Source organism: Centruroides sculpturatus, unplaced genomic scaffold (genome assembly GCF_000671375.1).
Source record: "Centruroides sculpturatus isolate CEXI.00-Female unplaced genomic scaffold, Cexi_2.0 scaffold243, whole genome shotgun sequence".
Lineage (NCBI taxonomy): Eukaryota > Metazoa > Arthropoda > Arachnida > Scorpiones > Buthidae > Centruroides > Centruroides sculpturatus.
In genome coordinates this window covers 362,567-380,024 of record NW_019384457.1, presented here as the reverse complement: position 1 = coordinate 380,024, position 17,458 = coordinate 362,567, and the positions used below count along the sequence as shown (strand labels likewise).

At 28.4% G+C, this 17,458-nt stretch overlaps 1 protein-coding gene across 1 annotated transcript in view; it reads left to right on the top strand.

Moving 5' to 3' along the window:
- LOC111620699 (cytoplasmic FMR1-interacting protein-like) overlaps nucleotides 1-17,458 on the top strand; it is an 87,375-nt gene that overhangs the window by 65,459 nt on the left and 4,458 nt on the right. Inside the window, 10 exon segments of the mRNA XM_023362687.1 lie at nucleotides 3,779-3,852; nucleotides 5,018-5,191; nucleotides 5,264-5,492; nucleotides 5,572-5,771; nucleotides 8,891-9,064; nucleotides 9,137-9,365; nucleotides 9,445-9,644; nucleotides 11,915-12,005; nucleotides 12,082-12,225; nucleotides 16,770-16,860. Of these exon segments, the coding sequence (XP_023218455.1) occupies nucleotides 3,779-3,852; nucleotides 5,018-5,191; nucleotides 5,264-5,492; nucleotides 5,572-5,771; nucleotides 8,891-9,064; nucleotides 9,137-9,365; nucleotides 9,445-9,644; nucleotides 11,915-12,005; nucleotides 12,082-12,225; nucleotides 16,770-16,860 (1,606 nt within the window).

Genomic DNA, 17,458 nt, shown 5'->3' with positions numbered 1-17,458 from the left:
TGCAACACTCAATGTAGTTGAAGAAAAAATAGAATTAGTGTTATCTTCTAGAAAAATTGCTTTTTTCACGAAATTGATTAATAATATAGTAATTTTTTTTAGCTATTTGTGATGTATGATCTAATTACTTCACTGTTATCAAACTTTAAGTATTACTCAATGTAAAAAGAAAGGTTCATTTACTGTTATTAGATTAATGAAAATTCAAATTTTGGAACTTTGGAATTTTGGAACATTTAAAAGTTTTTGTGAAATTATTACAATGCAAATTATGTACCACTATATTTTGCTTGAGTGTGAGATGTCATATTTTGTATCTGGAGGCAATTTACAATTAGTAAAATGTCTTAATACCAATTTAGATCAATGCTTTCTTATGTGAGTAGACTATAATCTAAACACTAAATTTTTAATCTAGCCCATGATATATATTCATCCTTATTATTGAAAGCATTTCTCTTTATCATAGTACTTGTTTCTTGCTCACATAAATTGTAGCGTCCATTATTTATAATATAAAACTCTTTTCATCTAAGTAGTATTTGTTCTTCTAAACTCTTTCAGTCCTGTAGGCACTAAGAGGGCCATTTTTTAGCAAGCTCATTATGGCTTTGGCCATACTCACAGTGGGGCAGCCAGTTGTGAGGGACAGACCAACCTTGAAAACTTCCTGGGGTTTTTTGGTCTGCCATATTCAGTCCTGGGTCCCCAGAATGATAGGCTCCAACCTTAACCACTCAACCATTTGGATGTCAATTAGAATTCATTAGCTCTTAATTCTCTGTTTTATAATGGCAGCATTATAACTTAATAAAATAAAAACTTAACAAGTTGTGTGAAATAACAAATATAAAAGGTAGACTAAATAGCAGAATGCAATTACAAGAGAGGACTAATTGTTTCCTTTGTTTCTGGATTATTAATAGAATTTAGTATTTTATTAATACAGGGAGATCAGTAAGTCATTTTATCATTTAAAAGTTTTTTGCTATTATATACTTTTAAATTTTTATTTCAAATTTTGAAAACTTGTTTCTTGGAAATTTGTTATGAAAAAATTCATGAAGGAACAGCATATAGATATCATTGAATTTCATTTCCATAATAAGTGCTTCATTATTCCAATGCAGTGAACATGTGTTTTATCCATGTCAAGAATCTGCCCATGGAATCAGCAATTTTTCACGAAAATTTAGTTGTTATAGTCTAATCTCAAGTATTTAATAAATTACAAAGTGAAAAATAGGGATATTTATGTGGCATATAGAGTTTAAAGAAGAAGTTTATTTTATGTACATTATTATTTAAAAAAAATATAAATAAATTAAAATATCTACAAATGTGAGGCAGATAATAGTAAGAGGTTATCATACCAATGATAATGGGCACAAATGCTCAGGAATCAAAGTAAAAACATTTAATAAAAACAAAAAATGGGTGTTCAATAAAAATGACTACATAAGTATGGAAATGAAAAAGTATGTAGTCATTTTTATTGTACACCCATTTTTTGTTTTTATTAAATGTTTTTACTTTGATTCCTGAGTGTTTGTGCTCATTATCATCGGTGTGATAAGCCATTACTTTTCTGGTATAGTTATGTGCATTGCTATGATCAAGTAATGCACTTTTTCATTAAACAAGGCTCCTATATTTTTATTGTTTATAAATAACTAAATAAAAAACAAAAAATTTATTCAATTTTTACTCAAAAGTGAGTTATTGGCCACCCTATGTATGCATTAGATTTATCAAGAATATTTACATTCATTTATAAAAGGCAGTGTTTTAAATACTTGCAATACATAAATTTTTAAATAAGATTTATACAATTAATCTGTAAAAAAGACTATTTTGGCAGACAATATGCATATATATTTATTGTGGTCCTCTAAGTAATGCCATTTTTTTTATACTGTTATGTAGATCATGTTTAAACATGAATGCATTCATTTGCATAAATATCTTGTTTTTGATTGCTACACATTCAGCAGTACAATGAAATACATCTGAGTATTAACATACAGTAGAGCGTCGATTATCCGAATCAATTGGGGACTGGGTTGTTCGGATAACCGATTATGTATGAAAAAATAGTTTAATGTATCCAATGTTGAAATTTTTCTCCGTTGCGTGTCACTTCGCGTTGAATTTTCATCGATGTTAAGCCTAATGAAGTCTATTGTATCGTTAAAAATTATTTTTTTATTTTGTACAAACAAAATAAATATATTGAAAAATATAAAAACAATAAAAAATGATACTTCAGAAGTTAATTTAGTATTAAAAACGTAAAATATTTGAGTAGCCCAAGACATAGCCAAAGATTGCAGCTCTGCAGTACTGGCGAAAATTTAAATTTGCTGACTGGAATTCTTTCGGATAATTGACGTTTCGGATAATCGACGCTCTACTGTATACCATTTTCAAACAAAATCATGATTGTTGAATGAAATACATGTAAGACACAGTACATTAAATGAATTTAACCATTTTCTATTCTAATTCTGTTTAAACAAGGAAAGTATTTTGTTACAAAAAATATAATGGGTGTTTATGGAAATGGTGTCAAAAATGCCAAAGTTAGTTTAAAAAGTTTAGAATGAATGATTTGAGATCAGTGAATGATCAATATTTCAGATAACCAGTTCAATGAAGATGACTTCTCAGCTTTAGTGGGTGAATCTTATCTGTCTATTAAGGAGTTGGCTGAATTTGACCACATCTACTGTTCATTGGCACTTAAAGTTATTTAGAAAAATTTTAAACTTAGAAAATAAATGCAACATAAGTAACTCATATGAATTTGTCACAGCACAAACATTTATACATTGTTAATTGGCCACCAAGAAAAACCTAAAATCTTTGAATTGAGTAATTGTAGCTGATAAAGAATGGATTGTTTTTTTAAAAACATTAAGCACAAACAGAATTAGGTTGACAAAAATATCTCACCAAAATCTGCACCAGAGACAGTTTGCATTTCAAAAAGCTAATGCTTTGCATTTGGAGATATGAATGTCATTGTTCTTTGAACTCCTAAATCAGAATTAAACAATAACCCGTAATATATGTAGAAAGTCAACAATTAGACTGTCAACATTTTGCCTTATAAAAAAGATTCACATCTTTTCAATAGAAAATGTTTAATCTTGCTACATGACAAGGTTGGACTGCACATAGCGAAATTAACTGCAAAATTAAAACATTGGACTAGGAAGGTTCTGCTGCAATTGCCTTATTCTCCAGATCTGGCTCAGACTATCATCTGTTCCAATATCTAAAAAATTTAAGTTTACAAACCAGGATCTCAGAACAAAACCAACTAAATTTTTCAAAAGAGAATTTGAAAAATAAATTGATAGGTAGTATATTGTTGTAAACAGTAAAGAATACAAAATCAATTAATTAATTAAAAATAGAATTTTTTAAATTAAATGTTAAAAACATTACTTATGAGATGGCCTTATATGTATAGACATGATATATTAAAGTTACATAATCAAATGCTTTTTACATAAGTTTTTCTTTGTTTCAAAATATTCATATTTGATTTTTTAAAATTAACTAATAAAAGTTTTTTCTGCATTGTGAGCTGCATAATTTTTTAAATTATTTTTTGTTCAATATGATATAAAATAGAATAAAATATAAATTTAGGCAAGTTTAATCAAAAATTATATAATAAAGTAATAAGTTTTTATTCTGCAGAATTTTTTTATTAATCATAGATTCTTTTTTTCTATAGTAAGTAATTTTATATTTTTCTGGTAAATAGTTTCCAATTGAAATGTCATTACCTTGGATTTTGACTGATCATATACTTAAAACAAAGGATCCTTCTATGATGGAGTAAGTTGTTAATAAACTTTTTTATAAACTTTATTAGTTTTATTTTATTGGTTATAAATGTAATCATATAAAGTTAATAATTAATATCCTGTATTACTGTATATCTCGACAGATAAGACGATAATTGAATCATAAAAAAAAGGCCCCCCCAAATCTGGGTTTGTCTTATAGGACAGATACAAAAAAAATTAGATTGAAATTTATATAAATTAAAACCATTATAAAAAAATGGACAAACCATAATTATTTACTATTAGAGAGAGTAGGGTATGTGCACAAAATAGAATAGCCATACGACATTTTTGTGAATAGTCAAGGTGAATTTGCAAACATTTGCACTGATTCAGCATTACCTGAATGCTGAATCAGTGCAAATGTTTGTAACAATCGCAAGGCAGTGATGCCAGATGCAAGAAAATAACATTTGTTTATTCGAAAAATTACAAATAGGACATAATTCCATATACACTATACAGTATTAGTATTCAGGTGATGATTGTTGACCTAAACTAAATTCATAAGCCATTGATAGGTTGGGGGTCGTCTTATAGGACAGATATATGCTAAAACTATAAAAGTTCGATGAAAATTTATACCTCGTCTTATCTGCCGAGATATATGGTAATATAAAAAACACAGAATTTAATCTGATTTGATCATTATTGATTTTTGTTTGATTTTGAATGCAAGACATGAAATAATAAAATAATTGCTACATTTATCTTTGTACTCTAAAATAATATAAGTCATAATAATATATTTATTAGTACTTAATTAGTTAATTATATGTGAAAGTATTTATTAATATTGCATTAATAATTATGCTTAAATAATATGATATTGTTCATTGTCTCCATATGTATAAATAATAATTCAAAAATTCATGACTGAAAAAGAATAATAAAATAAGTTTATTAAATTATATAATTAAAACTTTATAAACACAAGAATGAAATAATCAAAATGGGTATTTAAGAATTTAAATAACATAAATTAAGAATTATTTATTTTTAACTTATAAAGATTTACAGACAGACAAAATAAAAATATCATTATTGCTATAATTATTATAAATATTTTGTCATATTTTGTTTTTAGATCCTAGTTATAGGAAATAAAGATTTTTAAAATATTTTAAATCACTAAAGTAAATTTTTTTATGCAGGTGTGTATTGTATCCATTAGATTTATACAATGATAGTGCTTATTATGCTCTCACAAAATTTCGTAAGCAGTTTCTTTATGATGAAGTGGAAGCTGAAGTTAATTTGTGTTTTGATCAATTTGTCTACAAGCTTAGTGATCAAATTTTTGCATATTATAAGCATTTAGCTGGAAGGTAAGTAAAGATTTTATTTAATGAATAATTAAATATTTTAGCAATATTATTTTAATAATCATATTTTTTCAGCATTTTGTTAGATAAAAGATTTAGGGCAGAATGTGCTAGTTATGGAACTCGGTTTAGTTATCCTCCTGCTAACCGTTATGAAACACTTTTAAAGCAAAGACACGTTCAACTTTTGGGAAGATCAATTGATCTTAATAGACTGACTGCTCAGCGTATTAATGCTGCACTTCAAAAATCTCTTGATTTAGCAATTAGCAAATTTGAAGCTGGAGATATTACAGGAATTGTTGTATGTATATTATTATTACTATATATATATATTAATTTTGATAGTTTCTGTATTTTTAATGTATTCCAATTTTTAATAGGAACTGGAAGGAGTAATTGGTGTCAACAGATTAGCACACAAACTATTAAGCAAATATATCACATTAGATGATTTTGATGCAATGTTTCGTGAAGCAAATCACAATGTTTCAGCACCTTATGGACGTATTTGTCTCCATGTATTTTGGGAATTAAATTATGATTTTTTGCCTAATTACTGCTACAATGCTGCTACTAATAGGTTAGATTCTGCTTAAGAAGTATAACAGTTATAACATTTCACAAATACAATGGAAATTTGTTGTTTAAATCATATGGTAAACAAAACATCCAATCCAGTTATCAAATATTTAAATAGTTTTATTCTACTTAAAAATGAATTGATATGTTAATACTATGATTCTAATTTTTTTCATTCAGTTTTAAAATTTTAAATATTTTATGATACACTCTAAAAATTTCCATGAGAATTAAATTATTAAATCAAAAATATAAAGAAAGATGTTTGTAAAAATTGAAAAATATCCAAAATGTGTTTCTTAACTTTCTAAATACAGTAATACCTCAACTTACGCTACCCCGACTTATGCAAACCTGGAGTTACGCGATTTTCAAATCTCGTTGATTCGTCTTTTGTTTGAGTGCCATGCAACTCTTGATTACTCACTCCCCCCACGCTATTGTTCAGTTTACATGTTTGGACATGTCACGCAGAATTGACACATAGCTACAATTTATTTTGTGTTATTTATTTTTGTGTTTGTTATACCTACGGAGACTTGAGAGACTCTATGTGGTGATTTCTTGTAACCATGAACGAATCAAAAGACAAGATAAGATTAACGAGAACATTTATTAGCTTACATACATTCGACTTGGATTTTACACAAATTGCAAAATTATATCCCAACTTACGCGAATTTGACTTACACGGTCATTGCTCGGTTCCACCTATTGCGTAAGTTCGGGGTATTACTGTATTTAAAACTGCATGTGGGATAATCTGTTTTGATATTTATTTAAAAGTTTTTTATATACTTACTTATTATAAAATGACATAAAGCTTAATTTTGAAGGTAGAGATGAGATTTATTAAAAATAAATTGTAAATCTAATGACGAGTAAAATTGCTATTAAGTCTGACCCTACTCAAAATGTGAATACAACCTCACTATATCTCCTTACACCTTTACCCTTTAACTACCAAAATTTAATAGCATCAATCCTTCTAATAAACAAACCCTGCAAAATTTCAGAAATTTTTGACAAATAGCATGGGAGTTTAGACTTCAAAGAGGCATAAGTTTTTCTTTGTTTCAAAATATTCATATTTGATTTTTTAAAATTAACTAATAAAAGTTTTTTCTGCATTGTGAGCTGCATAATTTTTTAAATTATTTTTTGTTCAATATGATATAAAATAGAATAAAATATAAATTTAGGCAAGTTTAATCAAAAATTATATAATAAAGTAATAAGTTTTTATTCTGCAGAATTTTTTTATTAATCATAGATTCTTTTTTTCTATAGTAAGTAATTTTATATTTTTCTGGTAAATAGTTTCCAATTGAAATGTCATTACCTTGGATTTTGACTGATCATATACTTAAAACAAAGGATCCTTCTATGATGGAGTAAGTTGTTAATAAACTTTTTTATAAACTTTATTAGTTTTATTTTATTGGTTATAAATGTAATCATATAAAGTTAATAATTAATATCCTGTATTACTGTATATCTCGACAGATAAGACGATAATTGAATCATAAAAAAAAGGCCCCCCCAAATCTGGGTTTGTCTTATAGGACAGATACAAAAAAAATTAGATTGAAATTTATATAAATTAAAACCATTATAAAAAAATGGACAAACCATAATTATTTACTATTAGAGAGAGTAGGGTATGTGCACAAAATAGAATAGCCATACGACATTTTTGTGAATAGTCAAGGTGAATTTGCAAACATTTGCACTGATTCAGCATTACCTGAATGCTGAATCAGTGCAAATGTTTGTAACAATCGCAAGGCAGTGATGCCAGATGCAAGAAAATAACATTTGTTTATTCGAAAAATTACAAATAGGACATAATTCCATATACACTATACAGTATTAGTATTCAGGTGATGATTGTTGACCTAAACTAAATTCATAAGCCATTGATAGGTTGGGGGTCGTCTTATAGGACAGATATATGCTAAAACTATAAAAGTTCGATGAAAATTTATACCTCGTCTTATCTGCCGAGATATATGGTAATATAAAAAACACAGAATTTAATCTGATTTGATCATTATTGATTTTTGTTTGATTTTGAATGCAAGACATGAAATAATAAAATAATTGCTACANGGTATTACTGTATTTAAAACTGCATGTGGGATAATCTGTTTTGATATTTATTTAAAAGTTTTTTATATACTTACTTATTATAAAATGACATAAAGCTTAATTTTGAAGGTAGAGATGAGATTTATTAAAAATAAATTGTAAATCTAATGACGAGTAAAATTGCTATTAAGTCTGACCCTACTCAAAATGTGAATACAACCTCACTATATCTCCTTACACCTTTACCCTTTAACTACCAAAATTTAATAGCATCAATCCTTCTAATAAACAAACCCTGCAAAATTTCAGAAATTTTTGACAAATAGCATGGGAGTTTAGACTTCAAAGAGGATGAACAAAATTGTGCCCTCTCCCACTCATACACACTAACATCCATACATATAGAAAAAACCCCCAAACTTTTTTGTATTTCTTGATGTTATAAGGTCTGAGTCCAAAAATGTAAAAATCTTAGGGAGGGTCATTTTTTGACCAATTGCTATATTTACCCTCTTATATATAATAGAGCCTGGAAAGTAAGAGATGGAAAAGTATTTATATGAAATTATTTATCTACTGTTTTGTTAGTCTAATGAAAAAAACTCTAAATATATTTTAATAAAGCTACTTGAAAATCAGAAGGAAGAAAAAATAGAATTAGTGTTATCTTCTAGAATTTTACATATATAGTCATGATTATGATATTGTTCATTGTCTCCATATGTATAAATAATAATTCAAAAATTCATGACTGAAAAAGAATAATAAAATAAGATTATTAAATTATATAATTAAAACTTTATAAACACAAGAATGAAATAATCAAAATGGGTATTTAAGAATTTAAATAACATAAATTAAGAATTATTTATTTTTAACTTATAAAGATTTACAGACAGACAAAATAAAAATATCATTATTGCTATAATTATTATAAATATTTTGTCATATTTTGTTTTTAGATCCTAGTTATAGGAAATAAAGATTTTTAAAATATTTTAAATCACTAAAGTAAATTTTTTTATGCAGGTGTGTATTGTATCCATTAGATTTATACAATGATAGTGCTTATTATGCTCTCACAAAATTTCGTAAGCAGTTTCTTTATGATGAAGTGGAAGCTGAAGTTAATTTGTGTTTTGATCAATTTGTCTACAAGCTTAGTGATCAAATTTTTGCATATTATAAGCATTTAGCTGGAAGGTAAGTAAAGATTTTATTTAATGAATAATTAAATATTTTAGCAATATTATTTTAATAATCATATTTTTTCAGCATTTTGTTAGATAAAAGATTTAGGGCAGAATGTGCTAGTTATGGAACTCGGTTTAGTTATCCTCCTGCTAACCGTTATGAAACACTTTTAAAGCAAAGACACGTTCAACTTTTGGGAAGATCAATTGATCTTAATAGACTGACTGCTCAGCGTATTAATGCTGCACTTCAAAAATCTCTTGATTTAGCAATTAGCAAATTTGAAGCTGGAGATATTACAGGAATTGTTGTATGTATATTATTATTACTATATATATATATTAATTTTGATAGTTTCTGTATTTTTAATGTATTCCAATTTTTAATAGGAACTGGAAGGAGTAATTGGTGTCAACAGATTAGCACACAAACTATTAAGCAAATATATCACATTAGATGATTTTGATGCAATGTTTCGTGAAGCAAATCACAATGTTTCAGCACCTTATGGACGTATTTGTCTCCATGTATTTTGGGAATTAAATTATGATTTTTTGCCTAATTACTGCTACAATGCTGCTACTAATAGGTTAGATTCTGCTTAAGAAGTATAACAGTTATAACATTTCACAAATACAATGGAAATTTGTTGTTTAAATCATATGGTAAACAAAACATCCAATCCAGTTATCAAATATTTAAATAGTTTTATTCTACTTAAAAATGAATTGATATGTTAATACTATGATTCTAATTTTTTTCATTCAGTTTTAAAATTTTAAATATTTTATGATACACTCTAAAAATTTCCATGAGAATTAAATTATTAAATCAAAAATATAAAGAAAGATGTTTGTAAAAATTGAAAAATATCCAAAATGTGTTTCTTAACTTTCTAAATACAGTAATACCTCAACTTACGCTACCCCGACTTATGCAAACCTGGAGTTACGCGATTTTCAAATCTCGTTGATTCGTCTTTTGTTTGAGTGCCATGCAACTCTTGATTACTCACTCCCCCCACGCTATTGTTCAGTTTACATGTTTGGACATGTCACGCAGAATTGACACATAGCTACAATTTATTTTGTGTTATTTATTTTTGTGTTTGTTATACCTACGGAGACTTGAGAGACTCTATGTGGTGATTTCTTGTAACCATGAACGAATCAAAAGACAAGATAAGATTAACGAGAACATTTATTAGCTTACATACATTCGACTTGGATTTTACACAAATTGCAAAATTATATCCCAACTTACGCGAATTTGACTTACACGGTCATTGCTCGGTTCCACCTATTGCGTAAGTTCGGGGTATTACTGTATTTAAAACTGCATGTGGGATAATCTGTTTTGATATTTATTTAAAAGTTTTTTATATACTTACTTATTATAAAATGACATAAAGCTTAATTTTGAAGGTAGAGATGAGATTTATTAAAAATAAATTGTAAATCTAATGACGAGTAAAATTGCTATTAAGTCTGACCCTACTCAAAATGTGAATACAACCTCACTATATCTCCTTACACCTTTACCCTTTAACTACCAAAATTTAATAGCATCAATCCTTCTAATAAACAAACCCTGCAAAATTTCAGAAATTTTTGACAAATAGCATGGGAGTTTAGACTTCAAAGAGGATGAACAAAATTGTGCCCTCTCCCACTCATACACACTAACATCCATACATATAGAAAAAACCCCCAAACTTTTTTGTATTTCTTGATGTTATAAGGTCTGAGTCCAAAAATGTAAAAATCTTAGGGAGGGTCATTTTTTGACCAATTGCTATATTTACCCTCTTATATATAATAGAGCCTGGAAAGTAAGAGATGGAAAAGTATTTATATGAAATTATTTATCTACTGTTTTGTTAGTCTAATGAAAAAAACTCTAAATATATTTTAATAAAGCTACTTGAAAATCAGAAGGAAGAAAAAATAGAATTAGTGTTATCTTCTAGAATTTTACATATATAGTCATGATTGATTAAATATATTTAATAGAATTAAATTTTATTATATTTTTGTTTATTTTAAAATTAAATTATTAGTGCTTATCTTTTATTTCAATGAAGTTATTTTATTTATTATTTGCTTTTTGAAGTCTATGAATATAAAGATCAGGTGCAGACAACTTTTAATTGGAATTATTGTCAGGTCAAAATATGGTTTTAATGCTCACTCTAAATGCCATGTTAATATCTGTAAATATTTTGTTTAATGATATCTGGAGAATTGGATAATGATGATATGATGACAGAGAAAGAATGAAAATACTGAGATATAGGAATGTAATAGTGAAGAAATTGATAAATATTATGAATTTTCTAATGATCAGTGATTTGAAGGCTGGATGGCCAAGGTGGCTAAGGTGTCAAACTGTCACACTGGAGAGTCAGATTAAAGCTAGATCATCAAAACACCCCCAGGAATTTTTCATGGATGGTCTGTCTTGAATACATTGTACCCTGTCCTTATTATCCAGTTGTCCTCAGCACTCCTGGCTAAATCTACAATGAATGTGAAAAAAACCCTCTTAGTACCTGCAGGACCAGAAAAAGCCATAGAATGATCAGTAATGTAATTTTTATTAATAAGCAAGTTTCTGAAAGTAAACCTGGACTTACTTTTTGTCATTATTATTGTACTCAGAAGTCATTTAGCTTTCAAGTTATAATCTTAAAGCTTATTTACAAAAATATCTGTCACTATAATAGATTTGCTTAATGTAATTTATTACATACACTAAACTTTTAATATGATGAAATTTTAATCTCCATAATTTATAACAACCAGTTTCCATTGTATAACAAAAGTATTTCTAAAATTTATTTGTTATGTTGAATTATAGATTTGTCAAAGTGAAAGATATCACCTTTACCCAACCAGTTGTGCGAGAAAAAACACCAGCTGCTCAACCTCATTACTTTTGGGGAACTAAAGTATCAATCTCATATTTAAGCTCTAATTTTTTATTGATTTGTTTTATGTATTAAAATTTTACTTATATGATTCTAGGCATTGAATGTTGCTAATATGACTATTTATGGAATGTATAATGGATTTGTTGGCTCATCTCATTTTGGTGCTATCTGTAGATTATTAGGATATCAAGGAATTGCTGTTGTAATGGAAGAATTACTAAAAATTGTGAAAAGTTTGGTAATTATTATTTTCTAAATATTTAATCTTGAAATGGTTCAGTAATCCAGTTTTCTATTTATATATTCAATAATCCATTTTCCAAATTGTCCGTTGAAAACATAACAATTACTAGTAAGCACATTAAAAGATATTACCATATATATTGATATATTCTGTCCCATTTCTCTCATTTTGTTTCCATTAGCTGTTCAGTAATCAAAACTAAGTGGAACATAACAAATAGAAGAAATTAATTATTTTAAGTGTTTGGCAACTTTGGATGTTTGGCAATTTGCATTTATATTTAATTTATCAAATTATGTTAATAAAATATAATAATAATATTTTAAAAATTAATTAAAATAAATGTTTCTAAATAGTTCTCTGAGAGTTATTACTTAGAGAGGGGATGTACTATAAACTTAATGGCTTTCAAGATAAAGTTCAAGTGGTATCATCTAATATCAGTTAGTATGGATCAGTGTATATTGATGTACAGAAAATTAATGAAGCATGTGTGTCTTCAATAGTTTCAAGAAAAATTGCACTGACAGATAAATGTCTGTGGCACACAAAGTATTTTTTACATTTTCTAAAGATGTTTTTGTTAGGTTTAGGCAAAGAAAAATTTGTTTGATGAGTTTCTAATTGGGAGTTAAAAAATTTAAGAATTTTGTACTTTTTGAGATAACTTGATTGTTAGTTTTTCAGGTTTTGTTTTATATAACTTATGTTATTTTGGTGACATCTTCAGATAAGTATCCTAAAATTTTGTATTATTTTTAACAAAGAAGATTTAGAAGAAATAAAACAAGCAAATATTGTGACATTGTCACAATGCTGGGCTACAAAAATATGATTAAAAATTGCATTTTAATCATATTTTTAATTTATTTAATTTAAAATATATGCTTCCACCTCAATTAGTAACACATCATACTTTTCTTGTTGGAATAAAGTCTTGCTGGTCATCTATCTAACTTATTTCAGGGAAAAACTTTTGAATTGAAATAACATAAATACAGGTAGGCCTCCTTAGATACGGTTACTACGGTAGATACATTCGGTAGATACGTTCCTTGAAAATGCCACGTTGTGGGAAATCACGTTATAGGAAACACCAACTTAATACAAAAACTGGGATTCGGTTCTAAAAAGAGAAAAACTTGGCGTTTGAATGGTGTTTTTTGAATTTTTCAAACCAGCCATTGCTAGCCACAGATTTAACACTGGTTTCATCAGCTGATGACTGTCCCATTTGTTTTAAATAATCAAATATTTTTAAGGCTTTAAGTGTTTAAGTGCAGTTGTATTTAAAGGCAACCGTTTCTTGTTCATATCTTCTACCCATAATATTAGAGCTTGTTCCGTTTTTTCCATTATAGATGCTCTCCGACGAGCAACATTTTTCGCAAGAATAGATGATCTGGATGCGACCAAATTTCTGATCTTTTCTCTCGACCAAATTGTCGATTCATTTAGATTAAAATGCCTACCGATATCAGCTAGCCGCTCTTGATATTTAATTCGATCCAAAATTTCTATCTTTGTTTGAAGAGTTATAAATTTCCTTTTTAACGACGGTCCTTACTTTTCATTCGGCATTGTTATGGCTAAAATTTTTTCAATCAGTTTTTGTGGACAGTAAAAATCGCAAAAAATAACTTCCTTTCACTATGTTGTTAAAAATATACACCCAATATAAGTTTATACTGTATTTTGGACCATTTCTGCGGTCCCCACTTATTGAAAGAGTATAAATGATCAAAAATTTAGTGATATATTTGAGTGTTTACAGTAACTGATGCACATCTGTCTAGAAACCGGTCTTTCCCTGAAACGTTCAAGGGAATAACATGCCAACATCCACAAACAGCTGTTTTCAAAAGCTTTTAGTTCAGTATGCTGAACTGCGGCTCATATCACATGATCTGTTGCAATTTTTCTGTTGTGTGAAGATAATTCGTTTCTAAATACTGTAAACCGCGTTGTAAAAGTACCATGTTGTAAGAAAATTTCCACATTTTTCTAACCGTGTTGGAGCAAAAACGCGTTGTAAAGGTACCGTGTTGTAGGAGGTCTACCTGTAGTTAATCAGGGTTTTCTGTCCCTAAGCTTTCCATATATGATTCAGTTTTCATTTATGTAACTCTATTCTCAAGATTAAGGAAAGACAGACAGATGGATGACAGTGGAAATTTATAGGTCTATAGTTTTTTTAAAATTATAGCTAATAATTAGTACAGTTGACCCCCCCTATAACGTGCGTTCCTATAATGACAATTCCTATAACGTAGCGAAAAAATTGTAGCAACATTCATATAAAGTACCTCCTATAACGTTGTTTCGCGACAAGATTGATAGAATCTGGACCAATAGTGGATGAGCAGCCGAACTACTTTCCTCTGACCCTGTGCCACGCTACGGAGCGGCTAAATTGAGTTTGCTATCGTCTGTTTAGTATTATATATAAATTATATATAAATTAGGTACTGTACATATAATTATATATTAATTATATATAAATTAGGTACTGTATATATAATTATATATTAACTTAATTTATTGTAACTTTATTATAATTATATATATGCTTTCTGCCGCCTGGCAACACGCTACGGAGATTTTAGGCTAGTAAGTTGAGTTTATTATCGTCTGTACAGTATGTAAATTAGGTACCGTAAGTCTAATACAGCACTAATTTTATACATTTCTTGTGAAAGAAACACTTCTTATTCAACGGCCATAAAAATTATTTATATTAATGATGTCTCCAAAGGTCAAGTTATTTTTCTGCGAAAAATTATTTATCAGAAATCGCGGCCGCCGTTTCGTGTGCTGTTCCGCGACGAAGACAAGCTTTGAACAACGGGCGTAGTCGAATGGTGCACACTCAGTAAGTAATCCTATAATTTTTTGTTTATAGCATAGTTTATACAGATTATTCCCAAAAAATTATACGTGTTTTGGAAATGTTGAGTGGAATTAGTCTAGAATCGGTTAATTTTATAGAAGAAAACCTTTCAAACAGCCTTAGTCTATAAAGTTCACACCTATCAGGCTGCGATTGGCTCATGTATTTAATCATTCCTACAACATAAAATTCGATTAGCATGGAACGTATCTAAGCGTTATAGGGGGGTCTACTGTATTGTAAAATATTTAAAATATTACAGAAATTAAAAATAGAACCATCTAAATTGTTAATCATTGAATATTTTTACAAATTAAACCACAAAACAACAGCAAAAATTGATTTTTAGTGCTTTATCTTTAATCTGTCTTTTTCTTTTCTTTATACAATTGAGTCCACTTAACAGAGCATTTAAATAAGAGATAGTTCACTTCAGAGAACAATCGTATATTTCCAATTTTTTCTCCCTCTGTTTTATATTTGCAAGACTTGTTAACAAAGCACCAGATACTAGAGCAGTCTGTTTAAACAAGCATCATGTTGTTGGCTTTTTTGAGAGTAGAAGTCCATATAAAAGAGCACTATTTATTCTAAGATTTGTAATGGTCTAGCTTTAATTTTACAGCATATTACTGTCAAGGCACATAGTGACAAGATTCTCTACACTATAGTATTTGTTGAGATTTGATAAAAACCTTCCATTAGTCAGTTTTTTTTAATAGTCAGTTAGTCAGATTTTTCTATAGAATCACAATGAACACATGTTATTGGACATACACACAAGAAGCAGTTTTTGTATCAAAAAGCTATTACAAAATATACAGGGTATAACAAAACTCACCAATATTTTAAAGATATATTCCAGAGTAAAAAATAATCTTAAAAAAGTTGACAACTCTACTATTAGTACTTTGGCAAGGAGTTTGAAAACCTTTTTTTGATATCTTGTTTGGCAGAAGATCTTAAAAATAAAGTAGAATTTAAAAAATGTTTTTAAAGGATTTTAAGCTTATAATTTTCCTCCTTAAATATCTATATCTAAAATATTTAGCACAGAGTTTTGTTACACCTTGTATATGAACAAACAGTACATATCACACACATTCCCATTGTGAGGAAACAAGACAAGAAGTGATTAGTGACCAGATTTTGGAGGTCACATAACCTTATTTTAATAATTTGTTTTCATACTGTATGTCTCATTAGAGAGCATTCAGAAATTTTGGAGCAAGGATATTCACATCTTTTCAGCAAGGCCCTCTACTGTATTTCTGGGAAGTGAATAGTAATGTGATGGTAAATGTACTGTATTTACTTGATACTTGATAGAACAATAAAACTGATATGGGAATGGAAACAAATATTTAAGTATAGAAAAATTATGTGATGATAAATTTTAACATTTCCGAGTGTTTTGTAAATTACATACAGTTCCTAAGACACAAGAAAGTAGAGAGAATGGAATACCATTAACAACCCACAGGGTGATCTTGTTGCTTCAGATAAGGCATCATAATGCAGCAATCAAGCATGCTCTTTTAAATGGACTGGATTGCATATGGTTTTTAAATGTTATTAAGTCATTTAAATTTAGATATATTTAATTTATAACTTATTAAAGATGGATTTTTATTTTAAATATTTGAAGATCCAAGGTACATTACTTCAATATACTACTACTCTGATGAATGTGATGCCAAAAATTTGCAAACTTCCACTTTATGATTATGGATCTCCAGGTAAGCCAAAATTTTATTATTTCACACAACTAAATACTTCTTCTATTCTACTAAAACACAAACACAGTTCAGCTGCATAATTAAAGCTTTATTGTACAGTACGTTAAATAAGAATCTATATATATAATCGAGACGAGTTGATAATAATAATAATCAGCGCAGAGCCCAAACGGTTAGGAGTTGGAAGCTGAAATTTGGTACACAGTTAGGGTACGTCACGAAAACGCACACTAAGAAGGGATTTTTCAAAATGCCCCCCCCTGGGGAGAGAGGGACAGGATTAAGCTTAACACTTCCATCAACAATAGAAGTGTTAAGTAACAATGGCGGTGTTAGGTAACAATGGAAGTTTTAATTAACAATGGAATTGTTAAGAGAAAATGACGTGCAAGATTTACAGGCGCAGATGCAGTTCTTTCGTTTTTGCGGGAAATCGAACATATTTTTAGACCCATCTAAAAATTCTCTAATTAGTCTGGAAACAAGGGGACCCAATTCTTGCATTCTGTGAAAACGGGTAAGGTTGACTGTAACGTAATAATCTTTATCTTAGTTATCGTTACTTTTGCCCGAGCAACGCCGGGCCCACCTGCTAGTA